This window comes from Chiloscyllium plagiosum, unplaced genomic scaffold (assembly GCF_037043375.1).
Source record: "Chiloscyllium plagiosum isolate Xiang-an unplaced genomic scaffold, Cpla_swu_hap1 HiC_scaffold_6, whole genome shotgun sequence".
NCBI lineage: Eukaryota > Metazoa > Chordata > Chondrichthyes > Orectolobiformes > Hemiscylliidae > Chiloscyllium > Chiloscyllium plagiosum.
The window spans coordinates 128,602,700-128,622,479 of record NW_028270144.1 but is presented as its reverse complement, the minus strand read 5'-3'; the positions used below and the strand labels follow the sequence as shown (position 1 = coordinate 128,622,479).

Sequence of the window (19,780 nt, the reverse complement as noted above, 5' to 3'; positions counted from 1 at the left end):
CCTAGGCTGCCTCACAAACATTTATCAAACAACATTTGACATCAAACCACATGAGTGCGTGTACAAACAGTGAAACTTGGGAACTTGAAGATTTTTGGGGATATGGGGAGATTGTGGGAAGGAATTCCAAGTTTCAGACTGAAGCAGTAGAAGGCCTGCCGACCAATAGTGCGTTTTGTTTTTATTCATTCATAGGATGTGAGCTTTCATAGACCTTTACAGCACTGAAGGGGGCCATTTGGCTTATTTTGACCACACTAATAAAAAAAGTATTTGGAGGCTATGCCACTGATATCTAAATGCTGTTCAAATGTTACTGGTATTTCTGACTTAACCACCTTTCTGTTAGTAAGTTCCAGGCTCTCACTACTGTCTGAGTCAAATACTTCTCCTCAACTCTCCTCTTAGCCTTCAATCACTGATCTTAAATCTATGCCCCTTGGTTATTGACCCCTCTAGTGGAAGAAAAATGCCTTCCTATCCAACCTATCAATGACCCTTAAAACCCTTACGCACCTCTACCAGATAGGCTGTCAACCTTCACTGCTCCAGGGGAAACAACTCCAGCCTACCCAATGCTTCCTCTTGGTTCAGACCCTTCAGTCTCAAGCAGCATCCTAATAAGCCTCCTCTGTAGAGCAATCGTGTCCTTCTATAATGTGGTGACCAGAACTGCACATGGTGCTACAGTTCTGGCTGAACATTTCCATTGTATTTTATGCTTCGGTTAATAAAGACAAGTATCCCATATGCCACCTTAACCACCTTATCCACCTCTCCTACGAATATAAGGGATCTGTGGATATGCAGACCAAAGTCCCTCAGATCTTCCATACTTTCCAGGGTCCTACCATTAATAGTGCAATTTCTGGCCTTGTTAGCCTCCCCTCGTAACTTATCTGTCACTTTTCCAGGTTGAATTCCACTTTCCACTGCTCCACCCAGCTGTCAAAGTTCATTGAAATCCTCATGCAGTCTATAGCTGTCTTCAATATTTGTCAACCTAATAATTTTTGTGTCAAACCCAGAAAATATTGGAGAAATTCAGCAGGTCTGGAAGCATTTGTGGAGAGAGAGAAATAGGGTTAAACTTTTGAGTCTGATTTGACTCCTCTTCAGAATTGTGATTCTGGTTGAGTTTGTAACAAGAAGGATAGAATTTCATTTCAAATCCATGTGGGGTGAGGTAAAGCCAGAGACAGTCACTGAGGAATGAGGTGTTACTGTGAAAGTGAGTTTTGGCAAACAATTTATCCAACTCTAGGGGGGAGATAGGAAAATGTGACCAAGCTGAAAAATTAAAATGAAAGTCCTGTCGGACAGAAGGACATAACTTCTTCAAAGTGGCCATATCTGGAAGAGAAGAGGCAATGAATTAAACATGCAAATAAAAGGAATATACTGCAGATATATCAGCTCTGGCAGCATCTGTGGTAAGAAAAACGCAGTATTTCAAGTCCGATATGAATATTCAGAACTGTTTTGTGTTTTCCATAAATTTCTTGACTATACCCTCAATATTCAAGTTCATTTACGTACTCTACTGGCAGCAATATCCCCAGCATTGAAATGAGATTCAAACCTGTGTCCCAAAAACTTTTGTGTGGGATTCTGAATTACTAGACCAGTAACATAACCACAATATCACCACCTCAGATGTGGAACCAAAAATGAAGTGCATACACTTTGGAAAATTCTAACATTGGAGAGGATTAAAAAGAGAAGGGAAAAGGCTAGGCAGGTTTTGAGCATGGAATTTTAAATTGGAGTTGATGCACAGGCAAACGTCAACACAGATCAGTATGTTGATGGTTGAACAGGTCTTGATGTGACTTGGGACATAGACAGCAAAGTTGTTGATGAATTGAGGTTAATGCAGTACAGTAGATGAGAGACAGGCCAACTATATGTTGGAAGAAGTAAGAAAGGGATGGGTAAGCAACATGAGCTGCTACAGGGTTGATTCAGACAATATTACTGAGTGGAAAGCAGAGACATTAAAACTGTGGTTGGCTCTGCAACTATACAACAGGCAAATATACAGACCGGGTTAGCGCCTGCTACTGTTGTCCCTAATGTGGCTCAGGTCATTGTTAAACTATTTGAGTAATGCTCCTATAATTCTAATGTCTCACCCCCTTAATTGGGCCTCGGCTTGGAATTAATGTACGAGTTCCCATTTCTGTGTAAATCCAGCCATTGCTGAAGCGCCAGTTAGATGCTTGTGGTTTCTCCAAGCACTGCAATTAAAACATGAGAAACCTATGCTCTCTTCTTTCATGTTCCATTGAAATGCTTATCAATGTTCAAAGGCAGAAGCGTGGGAGGAAATGCAGGGGGAAAAAAAAGGAATAGAATTATCCCATCTGGAACCGAAATCTTAGTTAACCTTTCCTTCTGTCTTAAAATAGAATCTCAAACAAAAACTGTGAGAAATAACTGTTACCAGTGCAGAGGTGATAAGACAGCTAATGGAACGAACCACTGATAGGTGCTGTGATCTTTGACGGCATCATTTGCATCTCCCCTTCTGAAACCCTGTGTTAACCTGTACAGTATATTTAACTGTGAATCATACCATAGCCAGGTCCAAATGTGTCTCCACTCACTCCATGTGATACATACTCATAGTATTGAAATAGGAGATTATATAATCAGAAGTTGAATTTCCTGGGATTTGCAAGGATAAGGTGTGATTTGATTAAAATTCTCAAGGTGTTATGGAAACCATTAGGGCAATGTATAAAGAAAGTAATTCCACTAAGTGAGCAGTATCAGAGTGATGAGCATGGTCTTTAAAAAGTTAGACCTTTCAAGAATGTTATTGAGAAACACTTGACCACACCAAGGTGGTAGAAGCTTGGAACTTCTTAGAGTCATGGAAGCAGCCTCTGGTCCAACTCGTCCATGCCAACCAGATACCCAAACCCAATCTAGTCTCACCTGCCACCACCCGGCACATGTTCCACTAAACTTGTCCTATTCATATATCCATCCATATGTCTTTGAAATGTTACAATTGTACTAGCCTCCGCCACTTCCTCTGGCAGCCCATTCCAGCACCACTCTCTTTGTGAAAATGTTGCCCCTTAGACTTCTTTTATACCTTTACCCTCTCACCCTGAACCTATGCCCTCTAGTTCTAGTTTCCTCCACCTTGTCTATTTATCCTATCCATGCCCTCGTGATTTTATAAAATTTTATAAGGTCACCCCTCAGCCTCTGATACTCTAGGGAAAAATAGCCCCAGCCTATTCAACCTCTCCCTATAGCTCAAATCCTCTGACCCATCCAACATCCTTGTAAAGCTTTTCTGAACCCTTTCAAGTTTCACAACATCCTTCCAATAGGAAGGAGACCAGAATTGCAGGCAATATTCCAAAAATGGCCTAACCAATGTCTTCTACAACTGCAACATGACCTCCCAATTCCTGTACTCAATAATCTGACCAATAAAAGAAAGCATACCAAATGCCACCTTCACTATCTTATCTATCTGCAATTGCTTTCAAGGAGCTATGAACCTGCACTTCAAGATCTCTTTGTTCAGCAACGCTCTCTAGGACTTTACCATGGAGTGTATAAGACCTGCTAAGATTTGCTTTCCCAAAATGCAGCACCTTTCATTTATCTGAATTAAACTCCATCTGCCACTCCTCAGCCCATTGGCCCATCTGATCAAGATCCCATTGTAATCTGAGATAAACTTCTTTGCTGTCCACTACACCTCCAATTTTGGTGTCATCTGCAAACTTACTAACTATATCTCTTATTCTCATATCCAAATCATTTATGTAAATGACAAAAAGTAGTGGACCCAGCACTGATCCTTGTGGCACTCCATTGGTCCTAGGTCTCCAGTCTCAAAAGAAATCCTCCACCACCACACTGTTTTCCACCTTTGAGCCAGTTCTGTATCCAAATGGCTAGTTCTCCTTGTATTCCATGAGATCTAACCTTGCTCACCAGTCACCCATGGGGAATCTTGTTGAACGCTTTACTGAAGTACATATAGATCACGTCTACCACTTTGACCTCCTCAATCCTTTTTGTTGTTTCTACAAAAAACTCAATCAAGTTTGTGAGACATGATTTCCCACGCAAAAAGCCATGTTGACTATCCCTAATCAGTTCCTGTCTTTTGTTCTTCTTAAAACAGCAGGTGATGCTTGGTCCCAGTTGTTAATTTTATATCTTAGATTGATGAGTTTTGTTAACCAAAGATATGACTAGATTTGGGGCAAAGGAATTGAATTACAGATTATCCAGGGTCTTTTGAATGGTGGAACAGCCCAGCCTAGTTGTCTATCAACCTTAACTCTTGCAGACCAAGTAAAAGGTACTTTGTGCTAAAACAAAATGTGAACTGGATCCCTGAGCTTGATATCTCTAAGAAGGAAACATCTGATTGACGATAAAACCCTAAGATATAGGCACAGAAATAAGCCATTCAGCCCACTGGGTTTGCTCTGCCAATCAGTGTGATCATGGCTGATCTGATAATCCTCAATTCTGCTTTCCTACGTTTACCCCATAACCCTCGATTCAGTGCAGTGCTATTGCATTATGGCGAGAGACTCTGGGATAAATAATTTTGCCTCTTTTCAACCTTTTTTCTGTCTGACTAAGAATTAACTTTATGCAGATTGAGGAGAATAGTTGCTGAGGGTTGGTTGTTGCAGCAGTACTTCCTTTGTATCTAATAAAAGCAAAGCAGTGTCGATGCTGAAATCTTCCTCCAACATCTTTGGTTTTTTACTTCCTTTTAATCTCGTCTTTTTCCCTTCTCCAGTGCAACCAATGGGATGACCACCATGTCTCACGAATATTTGAAAGCGAGCTATGTCTTGGACCTGGAGGCAGTGAAAGCAGGTGCTACCAGCCTCCCACACCTCAACAAAGCATTAGTGACGTCCTGCAAGAGGCTAAACAGGTGGGTCTTGATCCCATAGAATCCAGTGGGATTTCTTATCTTTTCACACTGATCTCACTGAAATGTATGATATGATTTAACTGTTTGGCCAGGTAGATTCCTGTAGAGGCCAATTCCCTTGCCTGTGGACTCAAGTACCAGAAGTAATAGTGTCTGGAAAAGAGCTGTACCATTTAGAACTGAAATGAGAAATTCCTTCACTTGACTGGGTGTACACATGGGCAATTTAGCATGACCAATTCACCTAACATACACATCTTTGGACTGTGGGAGGAAACCCACACAGGCATAGGGAAATGTGCAAACTCCACACAGACAGTTGCCCAAGGCTGGAATTGAACCAGTGTCCCTGGCGCTGTGAGGCAGCTGTGCTAACCACTGACCCATTGTGCCACCCTTTCTGGGCTGAACGGCTTGGCTGTATGAGACCAGAGAAGAAATGAAGGTTCTTTACTGTACAGAATCTAGAGCTTCTCACCAGTGCTAAGTGACTAGACTTGTTTTGAAGATGGCTACTTTGCAGAAATACCAGAGGATCCTTCAGAAATGTATAGACAGGAGTCCCTTTCTGAATCTGTATCTTATTCTGCCATTGAATTAGTTTATGAGTTATCATGATTTAGGCAAGAATGTCAAATTTCAATCAGAATGATGTATACCACAGAATCAACATGCGTATGTCGTGTCCCATTCTCTCCAAACAAAAAGAATATATCTTTTTTAGTTTACCTGAGGAGTAAAAGCCTTGCTTTTTCTATGGCAATGCCTTAGTGAATCAGAGACAACTTGCCAACCAATCAACCCACTTTTTGCCTGTAGTATAAATTGTGAACACTTGAAATTTGGCATTCTTGAATTTTTTCTGATGAGTGCAATACAAAGCTTTGCCAACATGTCTCTCTCAAAAGTGGTATGCATACTGTGTAGTGCCAAGCGACTGTTGGTAGATTATAGTTGACCTATACTTCCATTCCCTTTACTTGTCTTAGCTCCCAATTGTTTGATCTTTTTGTTTGAAGATTTCCTTATGACCTCTGGATGTCTCAAGTCTGGTGTAGAATTTTTGGTGCACAGTTAATGTTGTAAGATATGAAACATATCAATCAGTTTGCCCATAGCAAAATCCTGCATAACTACAACTTGCACTTGTTCATCAATTTTAACGCAATTGTCTCGAGGCATTGGAGATTAAAGGTGAAATGGTCTTGGGGCAGCATGGTGGCTCAGTGGTTAGCATTGCTGCCTCACAGCGTCAGGGACCCGGGTTCAATTCCAGCCTTGGGTGACTGTCTGTGTGGAGTTTGCACGTTCTCCCCGTTTGTATGCTCCAGTTTCCTCCACAATCCAACAATGTGCAGGTCAGGAGAATTGGCCGTGCTGAATTGCCCATAGTGTTAGGTGCATTCATCAGGGGTAAATATAGGAGAGGGGAATGCGTCTAGGTGGGTTACTCTTCAGAGGGTCGGTGTAGACTAGTTGGGCCGAAGGGCCTGTTTCCATACTGTGGGAAATCTAATATAATAAAATATATAATTGTTACAAATTTAATTGAGAAATATTGACCAGAACTAAGGGAAGACTCCCCAGCTTGAATCATGTGGTTGGGTCTACATTAATCTGAGAGAAAATTGGGAATGTAAAACTATTCCATTTCCTTGACCTTTCCACTATTCAGTTAAATTGTGGCTGATTTTGTCACTGTTTTATTTACCCACCTTGGTTCTGTAACTCTCAAGTCCAAATAAATGAACAAGCTGCAAAAATGAAGTGCAGTGAATTCTGGAGATCTGAAATAACAAAAAATACTTGAGCAACTTAGCAGGTCAGGCAGTGTCTGCAGACAGGTCTAAATGTTAACCTTATGTCTTTCCTTGGATACCAACTGTTGAGGAAATTACTTAGTCTGATACTTGAGTCTTGTTTCAAGAAGCTTTATTTTTTGTGAATTCATGGAGAAGCTGCCATGCAGTCCCGACTGTCCCACAGCACTTCGCTGAGCTGAACAGTCAGCCTATACTTATACAATGATGCAAGCAACTTGGCTTACATTCTGCACTTTACAATAATTCAAGATAAAGATAAGCTATCACCTTGCTGCTCAAGTACAGAGAAGCTAGTGAGCTCAGGAAGCACCGCACTAATGAACCTATGATATACTCCCTATATTTAATCAAATTATAATTGCTAAACTTTAGTCTTTATCTCGAGCAGTATCTTCCCACTAAAGCAAGGGGCTGAGAGCCAAGATAGCTTTTACCTTGGTCAAGTATCCTGTCATGCAGTAATATGCCAAGTTCTTCCGAATTCCACATCCGCTCACCTGCTGTGATTTTCCAGGTGCTCTTCTCATCTTGTAACTTTTCTTGAGAGCTCCAGATTTTCATTACCACTTGTTCTGTACTTCTCCCACCTGTGGGAGATGCTTTTTCTCTATCTATCACAGCAACAACACTAATATTGTTTTTGTTCATTCATGGGTTGCTGGCGAACAAGTCATTTATTGCCCATCCCAAACTGTGGTGATGGCGGTAAGTCTATAGCTGATAGCTGGAGTGATGTATGGTGTTTTGGTGTATTACATAGAAATGTAGAATCCTCACAGTGCGGAGCAAGGCCATTTGGTCCATTGTGTCTGAACTGACCCTTTGAACAGCATCCCGCTCAGATCTAGCCACCCATTCTATCCCATAGCCTTGCATTTCCTATGGCCAACCCACCGAGCCTGCACATGTTTGGACTGTGGGAGGAAACTGGAGCATCCGGCAGAAACCCAAGCAGACACTGGGAGAACATGCAAACTCCAGACAGGAAGTCATGCAAGGCTGGAATTTAACTCGGTTGCTGTGAGGTAACAGTGCTAACCACTGAGCCACCATGCCACCAAGTCAACCACATTGATATGACCTTTGATTTGGTATAAATGACCCCAGTAAGAAAATCAGATTTATTTCCTAAGGGACATGAGTGAGCAAGATGGATTTTAAGACAATCTGGTAGTTTCATTAGTCACTCATTTTTGACACTATTAGTTCAGATTTTTTGATTGATTAACTGATGGGATTTGAACTTTTTTTTGTTCTTGGTTTACTGGATGTGTGTGTGTCGCTGGCTAGGCCAGCAATTATTGTCCATGCCTAAATGTGCTGGAGAAGGTGGTGGTGAGCTGCTTTGAACTGCTAGAGCCTCGGGGGTGTAGGTAATGCTGTTGGGAAGGAAGTTCCAGAATTTTGAGTCAACGACGATGAAGGTGATATAATTCGAAGTCAGGATGATGTGACTTCTCAGGGAACTTAAAGGCAGTGATGTTCCCATGTATCTAGATTAGAGTGGTGCTGGCAAAGCACAGCAGGTCAGGCAGCATCCGAGGAGCAGGAAACTCTAATCTAGAGTCTGGTTTCCAGCATCTGCAGTCCTTGTTTTTACACTGTTCCCATGTATCTGCTGCCCTTTTCCTTCTAGGTGGTAGACACCATGGGTTTGGACAGTGCTGTCTCAGCAATATTTGTATAGGCCTCTGAATTGCCTGTTCAGTCACTTGATTATGTACCTTAAGCACCTCAGTTACTGCCCCTTAATTCTTCTGCATACGAGGGAATAGAACCTTATAGAACCTGTGTAAGCTTTCACAATTTAATCCTTATAGTGCCAGTACCATTCTGGTGAGTTGGTGCTTCAGCCCCTCCAAGGCCAGTATCCTTTCAAGGTGCCTAGAGTAGAACAAATTAGGCAGATGCCTCTTCACTAAAGGAAGGGGAGGGGACAAGATGCTGCATCGGGGGCAATTGGGATCAGTTTATGTTGCAGAATTTACTGAGCTTAACTGATACTAAATCAGTTGAGAGCCAATTAAAACATCACTTGCAGCCTCAAAATCAATGTATTAGTTATGCAACTCAATAGCTACCTTCAGAGAAATAAAATAGAAAGTGAAGGATTGATCTGCTTCCCAGCGCTTGGTGGAGGCAGGATTATTTTTCCTCCCTGCTGTTTCATAGTTGTCTGCTGTGTGAAATCTTAAAGCACTTAGTTGAGGTGTAGAGAAAAGCCCCAGTGTTCTGAGTTTCAACCGCAGTCCAAGGAGAGGAAATGATTCATGTGTTGTTGCAGCTGCAGGCAAGTCACGAGGAATCCCAACACAGAGCGACACTTCATATAAACTAAACACCCCTTTCAGTCACAGTGGTTCTTGGCTCAGAAGGAACTGTGAACTGGTATCATGCCCTCTGTCTTACATCCTCTTTATAAAAGCCACCCTCAATAACATATCCCACACATCATTTTAGTATCTCCTGCAGAGGCGGTACAACTCAGAAACATTCCCTTTGCACTTCACCTTATCAGCGTGGCCATCTATTTCTTCTTCTCTGGTGTTTAGCTAAATTTCTTTCTCCATAACGGTGATTTGTGAAATGATTCATTTTGATCAGAAAAACTGAGATGTGGACAAAAATTCTAAAGTGCATGCAGAAACCAAAGGACCTGGGTCTATCTGTGCATAAATCATTTAAGGTGACTGGACAGGTTGAGAGATGGGTTCAAAATGGTATACAAACAAGGGACAAGAGGAGGCCATTTGGTCCTTTTGAGCCTTTCAATAAGATCATGGATGATCTAATTTTAATCTCAACTTGATATTCCTGTATATCCCTGCCAGTAATCTTTTGTCCTCTTGGTAATCAAGCTGTCTACCTCTGCTTTAAAAGAAAGCTTAAAGATTCTGCATCCAAGGGTTTTTGAAGTAGGAAATTCCAAAGAGCCTTTGAGAGAAAATTATTTCCCTCATCTATTTTAATTGGGTGATCCTTTGTTTTTGAACTATAACCCCTAGTTCTAGATTCTTCCATAATAGACAACGTCTTTTCCATGTCACCAGGTCAGATCGCTTCCGATCTTAGATGAGCTGCCTTCATAAACTGCTGCAGTCCATTTGACAAAGGTAGACCTATAATAGTCAGATGGGAATTTCAGGATTTTGACCCAGTGATAGGAATAATGATAAATTTCCTAGTCGGGGTAAGCAGCTGGATGGACAGGGTTGATCGCGAGAAGCTGCTCCAGCTCCTATGTTGATGCATTGGTTTTAATTTTCCAAATTTTATTAGATTTAGGAAGGTTCCTTTAAGCTGGAGAATAGCCAGTGCAACTCCTTTATTCAAAAAAGGAAGGAGGCAGAAAGCAGGAAATCATAGGCTAGTTAGCTTAACATCTTTCATAAGGAAAATGTTAGAAGCTATTATTAAAGCTGTATTAACAGGATGCTTGAATAAGTTCAAGGTAATCAGGCAAACCAACATGGCTTTGTTCAAGGGAAACTGGCAGCATAGTTAGGCTACTACATACATTCCCATCTGACTATTATAGGTCTACCTTTGTCAAATGGACTGCAGCAGTTTATGAAGGCAGATCACCACCACATTTGCAAGGGCCTGTAACGCTGGTCCAGCAACACCCCACATCCTGTGAATGAAATAACCAAAGTATCATAGACTTCATTTATAGGCTCATTGCATTCAAGAGTAAGGAACTTATGTTGAACTTGTATAAGTGCTAGTTTAGTCTCAACTGGGAGTATTATGTCCAGTTCTGGGCACCAACTTTTACAAATTATGAGTTACTCTCATAAAGACTTGGAAGAGAGTGCAGAAAAGATTGACTAAAATGGTATAGGCATGAGGAACATTTTTCAGAGTATGTTGGGGAAGCTTTTTTTTGAGAGAGGGAAGGTTGAGAGCAGGTTGGTTAGGTATATTCAAAATCATGAGCATCTAGACACAATAGATTGGGAAGAACTGCTCCCCCTCACATGGATTGAGATCATGGAGCACTAATTTAGGGTAATTGGCAAAAGAAGCAATGGTATCATGTGGAAATAGTTTTCGGACAATGAGAAATTAGGATTTGAAATATAGTTGTTTGTGGATATTTAGAAACAGGCTGAATTGTGACTTCCAAAAGAGAATTGGATAATTATTTGAAGGGGGAAAGCTTTATAGGATCATGGGAAAAAGGTGTGTAGCGTGGCTAGGTGAGGTTCTCTTGCAGAGACCAATCACATCATACCAGAAGAGAGCAGACGATGAGGAAGGCAGAGAGGAGACAGGTGCAAGAGACCCTGGGGGAAGTACCTGTCAGGAACAAGTTGAATCTTTTGGAAACAGTAAAGACAGATGACACTGCCAGTCCGCAAGACGGCCAGGTCTGTCAATCAAAAGTTGGCGTGGAGGCAGAGCGGAAGAGTCAGACATCGCACAGAACCGTGGTAACAGGGGACTCCATAGTGAGAGGAACTGACCGGGGTTTTTGTGGCAGCAGACGGGACTTAAGGATGGTATGTTGCCTTCCTGGTGACAGGGTTAAAGACATCACAGAGTGCAGGAAATCCTCAAGGACGAAGGTGAAGAGCCAGAGGTGGTGGTACATGTCGGTACAAATGATTTCGGGGAGAAGAGGAGGAACATACTACAGCGGGACTTCGGAGAACTAGGAAGAAGGCTGAAAAGCAGGATGTCCAGGGTGGTTATCTCGGGTTTGCTTCCAGTTCCTCGGGCTAGTGAGGCCAGAAACAGGGAGATAATGGACTTGAACGTGTGGCTGGGGAACTGGTGCAGGAAACAAGGATTTAAATTCTTGGATCACTGGGGTATGTTTTCTGGTAAGCATAAATTATACAAGAGAGACGGTTTGCACCTTAATAGGTTGGGGACCAGCATTCTGGCAGGCAGGTTTGCTACTGCAACACAGCTATGTTTAAACTAAGTAGCGGGAGGGAGGGGACAAACTGGATGTTTAAGAAGGAAATTGAAGGGAAAGTTAGGACAAGGGAAGTCAAGAAAGACAATTGTATCAATGAAGCAGAAAACTCAAAAAGGAATCCTGCTGTAAGGTTGAGTGAAATAGGAGTTGATGGGAAGGGTGAGGGCAGTAACAAATTAAAAATACTATATATGAATGCACGAAGCATTAGAAATAAGATGGATGAGCTTGACGCTCTTTTGGAAATTGGCAGATACGATATTGTGGGGATAACTGAGACGTGGCTTCAAGTGTACAGGGCCTGGGAAATGAATATTCAAGGCTACACGTGCTATCGTAAGGACAGACTGACGGGCAGAGGGGGTGGGGTGGCCATGTTGGTAAGGGATGATATTCAGTCCCTTGCGCAGGGGGACCTAGGATCAGGGGATGTAGAGTCAAAGTTTGGGAGAAGATTTGTAGCTCGGGTGCCCGTTGTTGTGGTTCTGTTTGCCGAGCTGGGAATTTGTGTTGCAGACGTTTCGTCCCCTGTCTAGGTGACATCCTCAGTGCTTGGGGGTCTCCTGTGAAGCGCTTCTGTGATGTTTCCTCCGGCATTTATAGTGATTTGTATCTGCCGTTTCCGGTTGTCGGTTCCAGCTGTCCGCTGCAGTGGCCGGTATATTGGGTCCAGGTCGATGTGCTTATTGATTGAATCTGTGGATGAGTGCCATGCCTCTAGGAATTCCCTGGCTGTTCTCTGTTTGGCTTGTCCTATAATCGTAGTGTAGTCCCAGTCGAACTCATGTTGCTTGTCCTCTGAGTGTGGGGGATTTCAACATGCAGGTAGACTGGGAGAATCAGGATGGTATTGGACCTCAAGAAAGAGACTTTGTGGAGTGCCTCCGAGATGGATTCTTAGAACAGCTGGTGCTGGAGCCTACCAGGGAGAAGGCAATTGTGCAACGAACCAGAATTGATCAGGGACCTCAAAGTGAAGGAGCCATTGGGAAGTAGTGACCATAATACAATAAGCTTCAATCTCCAATTTGAGAGGGAGAGCGTACAATCGGAAGTGACAATATTTCAGTTGAATAAAGGGAACAATGGGGCTATGAGGGTGGAGCTGGCCAAAGTTCAATGGTGCAATCCTTAGCAGGGGTGACAGTGGAGGAACAATGGCAGATATTTCTGTGTATAATGCAGAAGATGCAGGATCAGTTCATTCTAAAAAGGAAAAAAGATCCTAGGAGGAGGCATGGGTGGCCGTGGCTGACGAGGGAAGTTAAGAAACATATAAAATTAAAAGAGAAAAAGTATAACATAGCAAAGATAAGTGGGAAAACAGAGGACTGAAAAACTTTTAAAGAACAACAGAGGATTAGTAAGCAGGAGATATGCAGAGAAAAAATGAGGTACAAAGGCAAACTGGCCAAAAATATAAAGGAGGATAGTAAAAGCTTTTTTAGGTATGTGAAAGGCAAAAAATGGTTAAGATTAAAATTGGGCCCTTGAAGACAGAAAAAGGGGAATATATTACAGGGAACAAAGAAATGGCAGAAGAATTGAATTGGTACTTCAGATCTGTGTTCACTGGGGAAGACAAAAGCAATCTCCCTGAGGTAACAGTGGCTGAAGGACCTGAACTTAAGGGAATTTATATTTGCCAGGAATTGATGTTGGAGAGACTGTTAGGTCTGAAGGTTGATAGGTCCCCGTGGCCTGATGGTCTGCATCCAGGGTAATGAAGGAGGTGGCTCGAGAAATCGTGGATGCGTTGGTGATTATTTTCCAGAGTTCGATAGATTCGGGATCAGTACCTGCGGATTGGAGGGTGGCTAATGTTGTACCACTTTTTAAGAAAGGTGGGAGAGAGAAAGCAAGAAATTATAGACCAGTTAGTCTGACCTCAGTGGTGGGAAAGATGCTGGAGTCTATTATGAAGGATGAAATTACGACACATCTGGATAGTAGTAACAGGATAGGTCAGAGTCAGCATAGAATTATGAAGGGGAAATCATGCTTGACTAATCTTCTGGAATTTTTTGAGGATGTAACTCTGAAGATGGACGAGGGAGATCCAGTAGATGTAGTGTACCTGGACTTTCAGAAAGCTTTTGATAAAGTCCCACATAGGAGGTTAGTGAACAAAATTAGGGCGCATGGTATTGGGGGCAAAGTACTAACTTGGATTGAAAATTGGTTGGCTGACAGGAAACAAAGAAGTGATAAACGGCTCCATTTCGGAATGGCAGGAGTGACCAGTGGGGTACCGCAGGGATCCGTGCTGGGACCGCAGCTTTTTACAATATATATTAATGATATAGAAGATGGTATTAGTAATAACATTAGCAAATTTGCTGATGATACTAAGCTGGGTGGCAGGGTGAAATGTGAGGAGGATGTTAGGAGATTACAGGGTGACCTGGACAGGTTAGGTGAGTGGTCAGATGCAGTTTAATGTGGATAAATGTATGGTTATCCACTTCGGTGGCAAGAACAGGAAGGTAGATTACTACCTAAATGGAATCAGTTTAGGTAAAGGGGCAGTACAAAGATCTGGGTGTTCTTGTACACCAGTCAATGAAGGTAAGCATGCAGGTACAGCAGGTAGTGAAGAAGGCTAATAGCATGCTGGCCTTCATAACAAGAGGGATTGAGTATAGAAGCAAAGAGGTTCTTCTGCAGCTGTACAGGGTCCTGGTGAGACCACACCTGGAGTATTGTGTGCAGTTCTGATCTCCAAATTTGAGGAAAGACATTCTGGCTATTGAGGGAGTGCAGCGTAGGTTCAAGAGGTCAATTCCTGGAATGGCGGGATTACCTTACGCTGAAAGACTGGAGCGACTGGGCTTGTATACCCTTGTGTTTAGAAGACTGAGAGGGGATTTGATTGAGGCATATAGGATTATTAAAGGATTGGACACTCTGGAGGCAGGAAACATGTTTCCGCTGATGGGTGAGCACCGAAGCAGAGGACACAGCTTAAAAATATGGGGTAGACCATTTAGGACAGAGATGAGGAGAAACGTCTTCACCCAGAGAATGGTGGCTGTGTGGAATGCTCTGCCCCAGAGGGCAGTGGAGGCCCAGTCTCTGGATTCATTTAAGGAAGAGTTGGATAGAGCTCTCAAGGATAGTGGAATCAAGGGTTATGGGGATAAGGCAGGAACAGGATACTGATTAAGGATGATCAGCCATGATCATATTGAATGGTAGTGCAGGCTTGAAGGGCAGAATGGCCTACTCCTGCACCTATTGTCACATTTAAGCCATGACAGACAGGAATGACATGTTTCCCTCCCCTCAGGGCATGAGTATTTGAAATTTATGAAAGTCTGGTAGTTTTTGTGACGATTTAGTTGGACTGTTGATGCTTTGTTGCAAACCACTGGGATGGCGCACCGTAAGTCATGCCCTGATATTGCTGGGGTCATACCAAATGTTAAAGTTTTCTAATGATACAAATTTTAAGTAACCATTTACCTGACTTTCAGACCAAGGTTGATGGCACGGACCAGATCTCTGTACGAAGAAAAGTTATTATTTACTATAAGTAGTTTTAAAACCATATATGGGATGTGGGCGTCACCAGCCAGGCCAGCATTTATTGTCCATCCCTAATTGCCCCAGAAGGCAGTAAAATGTCAGTCTCATTGCTGTGTGTCTGGAGTCACATGTAGGCCAGACCCGGTAAGGATGACAGATTCTTCTGCGTCTCTTCTCTGAGATTCTGTTTCTGTAACTTGTTTCCAGTTCCAATCTACTCAGTTAACTGAGAACCAATCAGCTTCAGTTAAAAGCAGCTACCTAGCTACTGATCATCTGCATATTGCAGATTAATTGCTGTGCTGTAACTTGCCTGTGTGTTTATGAATGTGGGAGACTTTTTTTTAATGTACTTTATTACTATGTGGGGGGTTTGCTAGAAAGGCTAGCATTTGTTCCTCAGCCTGAATTGTCCTTGTGGCAGTTAACAGTCAATTGTAATAAGAAAGAAGTGAATGTACTGTCACCAACTTTGCATACAGCACAAAATAGGTAGAAAGACAGGTTGTGGGAGGGATACAGTTGATAGAAGTTAGTAGATTTAGTAATTGGGCAAATGGAGTGTAATCTGAGAAAATGAGAAGGGAGAGCAAAAGAAACAATGTTACTTAAATGGAGATAGACTGCTGAAAGTTGCTTCACAGAGGGACTTGGACAGACTTAGGCACAAAACACAAACTTCGTACAGAGTCACAGCAGGTAAAGAGAAAGGCTAATGGAATGTTGACCCTAAATTCAAGGAGGTTGGAGTATAAGGGTAAGGAAGTTCCACCGCAGCTGTACAAGATGCTGGTGAGACCACATATGAAGTATGCGGCGCAATCTTGTTCTCCTTATTTAAGGAAAGATAATATTCATTGGAGGCAATTCAGAGAAGATTTGCAAGGAAGATTTCTGTTTGGAGAGATTGTTTTATGACCAAATGTTAAACAGCTTGGGACTCATTAGAATTTAGAATGGAAAGTGAGCTCAACGAAATACATGGAATCCTTAAGTTGGACAGGATAAATGTTGAGAAGATTTTTCCCCTCTGGAGAATCTTGGACCACGGCATACTCTCAGAATAAAGGGGTGTCTATTTAAGAATTGAGGATTTTCTTCTTACAGAGAGTTTAGAGTCTTTGGAACTCTTTGCCGCACAGAGTTATGAGGCATAGTTCTTGTGTGTATTTAAGGCTGACATAGATTTTTGATCACTTGGGGAATCAAGAGTATCAGGGCCATCAGAGTGAAGAGGATGAATAGAATAGAATAGCTTTTATTGTCACGTGCACTGGAACAAATAGTGAAATGTTTGTCATGTTGCTTCTCGGCACCGTCTTAGGTACAGAAGTTTTAAACATTGTCACTGAATTGAAATAGTAAAAAAAAAAGACTAGCATGGGAATACAGAGTTTAAATGTCTAGAATGTGGATAACTTGTCAGGCATGTTAGATCAGCCGTGATCCTATTGAGGCTTGAGGGGCTAAATAGCCTACTCCTGTTCCTGCTACCTATGATCCTATGGTTAGCTGCCATAATGGATTTTGAACTCATGCGACCATGGCATTAGACTGGACTTTGGGATTTACTTGTCCAATGTCACTACACCAACATCTCCTCAATGACTCAATAATTAGTGCAGCATAAAGGAATTCTCTCATTGTGTGTACTGTATGGCGATGTGTAAACTTCTTAAAATGATGTGCCAGCAGCTCCTTAAGAAATATTCTGTGAACAATTCCTCCTAAGTTGCATACCATTTGAGGTCAGGTGATACTTTGCAAGCCTAGTTTGGCTCAGTTGGTGTCTCTGGAATACACTCCAGGAGGACAGTGTGGGCAAGCAAATGCACATTAAATACTCATATTCTGAGAAACGTAGAGCAACAAAAAGGCCTTAGATGTGGATTTGTGAAAAAATATACAGCAGTAGGTCGACGAGTAATCAAAAAGGTGCATTGGGTACTTTTCCTTTATTGTCTGAGGCTGCGAGTGTAAGTGTTGGCAGCATAGTTAGTCTACTACATACATTTTTTGTCACAGCTTTACAGGAATGTTGTGATCATACCAGAGAAAGTGCAGAAGAAATTTGTGACATTTGCCATACATGGAGAATTTTAGCTGTCAAGACAAATTGGATAGGCTATATAATATTATTCAAGTATTTTTTCCATTAGCAGAGTTAGTGACCAGAGTGTGTAGGTTTAAAACATCTGGGAGGATTAGAGAGAACTTGAGTCTTGGTTTCACCAGGGTCTGGAACTTGGTGGTTGGCAGGGTGATAGATGCAGAAATCCTCAGCAGTTTTATAAAAAATACATAGGTATTTGAGGTGTAAGCTCCTAAAATTAGCAGTTTATAAGTTGACTATATAATCCCTTGTAGTGCTATCGACTGAAGAATAAATCTTGGCCAGAACACCAGGGCTCACTCCTGTGGCTAATACACAGGACCTTTTACACGCATCTTGACTTAACATTTCCTCCAACACTGTAGCATTCTTTTCTTGCACTAAACATCAACCTAAATGCTTGTGGACAGGCCTCTGGAGTAGCTGGTGGTTCAGGGCACAGCTTTCTGACTGACATGCAAGAGTGCTATGTTTTGAAAGACAGCCTCCACATCCTGCAGCATTGATAGGACCAAAGTTTGACGACTTAATGGGAGCAATATGTTCACCTGGGACTATGAACCCATGACACAGGATTTACAGTGTTCTGTTTCCAAATTTTAGACCACCACCTTATGGATTACTCCTCATGATCTGGCACAATTGAAGACATGAGGCACATCATTGAGTGGCACAGCAGAATTGAGGGGACAAATCCACTCCTGTTTTTATTTCTTGTGTTAGCCCAGAAAGTAATTATTACCCTACTATATCCACAGTTAATTGTTTTACCTCACCCATCTATTGTTTAAAGATTTTATTCTCCTTCCAGTGAAGTTGATAAAGTCCTGGCTGGCCTGGAAATATTATCCAAGATATTTGACCAACAAAGTTCTCCATTACTGACGCGGCTTATCCAGCAGGTACTGATGTTTTCTATTTTAAGATATGAATTCTCTGATTGTTAAACCTATAGTTTTGTCTTATTTTGTTTTCTGTCAATGAGGTCAGCAAGAGTGAAATTCACAAGCTTAAGGAACAGGATTAGGCCATTCAGCCCTACTCTACTATTCTATAAGATTATGGCTGACTTTTTTTGTCTCATGTCCATTTTGCTGTATGCCCTTATCCATACCATACCCCTCAACTCCCTCGTTAATCAAAAATCTTAATACATCATAAATATTATATTGGCCGAAACATTAGCAGCAATCTTCAGCCAGAAGTCCCAAGTGGATGATCCATCTCAATCTCCTCCAGAGGTCCTGCAGCGTCACAGATGCCAGTCTTCCACCAATTCAATTCATGCCACTTGATATCAAGAAACATTTGGAGGCACTGGATAGTGCAAAGACTGGTCCCTGTCAATGTTCTGGTAATAGTACTGAAGACTTCTGCTCAAGAACCTGCCACTCCTCCAGTTAAGTTCTTCTAGTACAGCTACAACACTGGCGTACACTCAACAATGTGGAAAATTGCCCAGGTATGTCCTGTGTACACAAAGCAGGACAAATCCAACCTGGTCAATTACTGCCCCATCAATCTACTCTCAATCATCAGTGAAGTGATGGAAGGTCTCATCGACACTGCTGTGCACCAGCATCTGCTCAATAGTAACCTCTCTGGAGGCCAATTTGAGTGAGAGTGATAGCCACTGACATTGAAGGCCACATTTGAACGAGTGTGGCATCAAGGAACTTTGCAAAACTGGAATCTGTGGGTATCGGGGCAAGCTGTGTGATGGTGAGAATCATACCTGGTACGTAGCAAAATGTTTGTGGCTGTTGGAGGTCAGTCATCTCAGCTGCAGGGCATATCTGCAGAAGTTCGTCAGGGACTGTGGTTTGATTCCAGCCTTCGGTAACTGTCTATGTGGAGTTTGCACATTCTCCCTTTGTTTGCATGGGTTTCCATCGGCTGCTCCGGTTTCTTCCCACAGTCTAGTGATGTGCAGATTAGGTGGATTGGCTATGTTGAATTGTCAGTGGTGTCCAAGAATGTGTAAGGTAAGTTAATTAGCCATGATAAATGTGAGGTTACCGGGATGGGGTGGAAGGGTGGGTCTGAGTTGGTGCTCTTTGGACGGGTCAGTGCAGACTCAATAGGCTCTCTCCCCCCCACACACACACACTGTAGGGTTCTATGATTCTAACCTAACCGTCGTCCCTTGTCGTACAAAGATGTAGCTATCACCAAATCCCTCGCTATCAACGTTTGGGAGAGGGTTACTATTGACCAGAAACTGGACTTGCCACATAAATACAGTGGCTGCAAGACCAGGTTAGAAACTAGGAATATGGTGTGATTAGTTCACCACCTGTCTCCTCACAACCTGTCTAATGTCTACAGGCACCAGTCAGGAGTGTGATAGAATATTCCCCACTTGTTTGAATGGGTGCAGCTGCAAAAGCATTTAAGCTTGGCACCGTCCAGGATAAAACAGCCCACTTGATTGGCACCACATCAACAAACAT

General features: G+C 42.3%; 1 protein-coding gene across 1 annotated transcript in view; it reads left to right on the top strand.

The window, feature by feature from the left end:
- The window catches only part of inppl1a (inositol polyphosphate phosphatase-like 1a), a 235,795-nt gene that overhangs the window by 109,679 nt on the left and 106,336 nt on the right, over nt 1-19,780 (top strand). The window contains exons 5-6 of the mRNA XM_087988454.1: nt 4,793-4,933; nt 18,139-18,229. Of these exons, the coding sequence (XP_087844580.1) occupies nt 4,793-4,933; nt 18,139-18,229 (232 nt within the window). The remainder of the gene's footprint in view (nt 1-4,792; nt 4,934-18,138; nt 18,230-19,780) is intronic.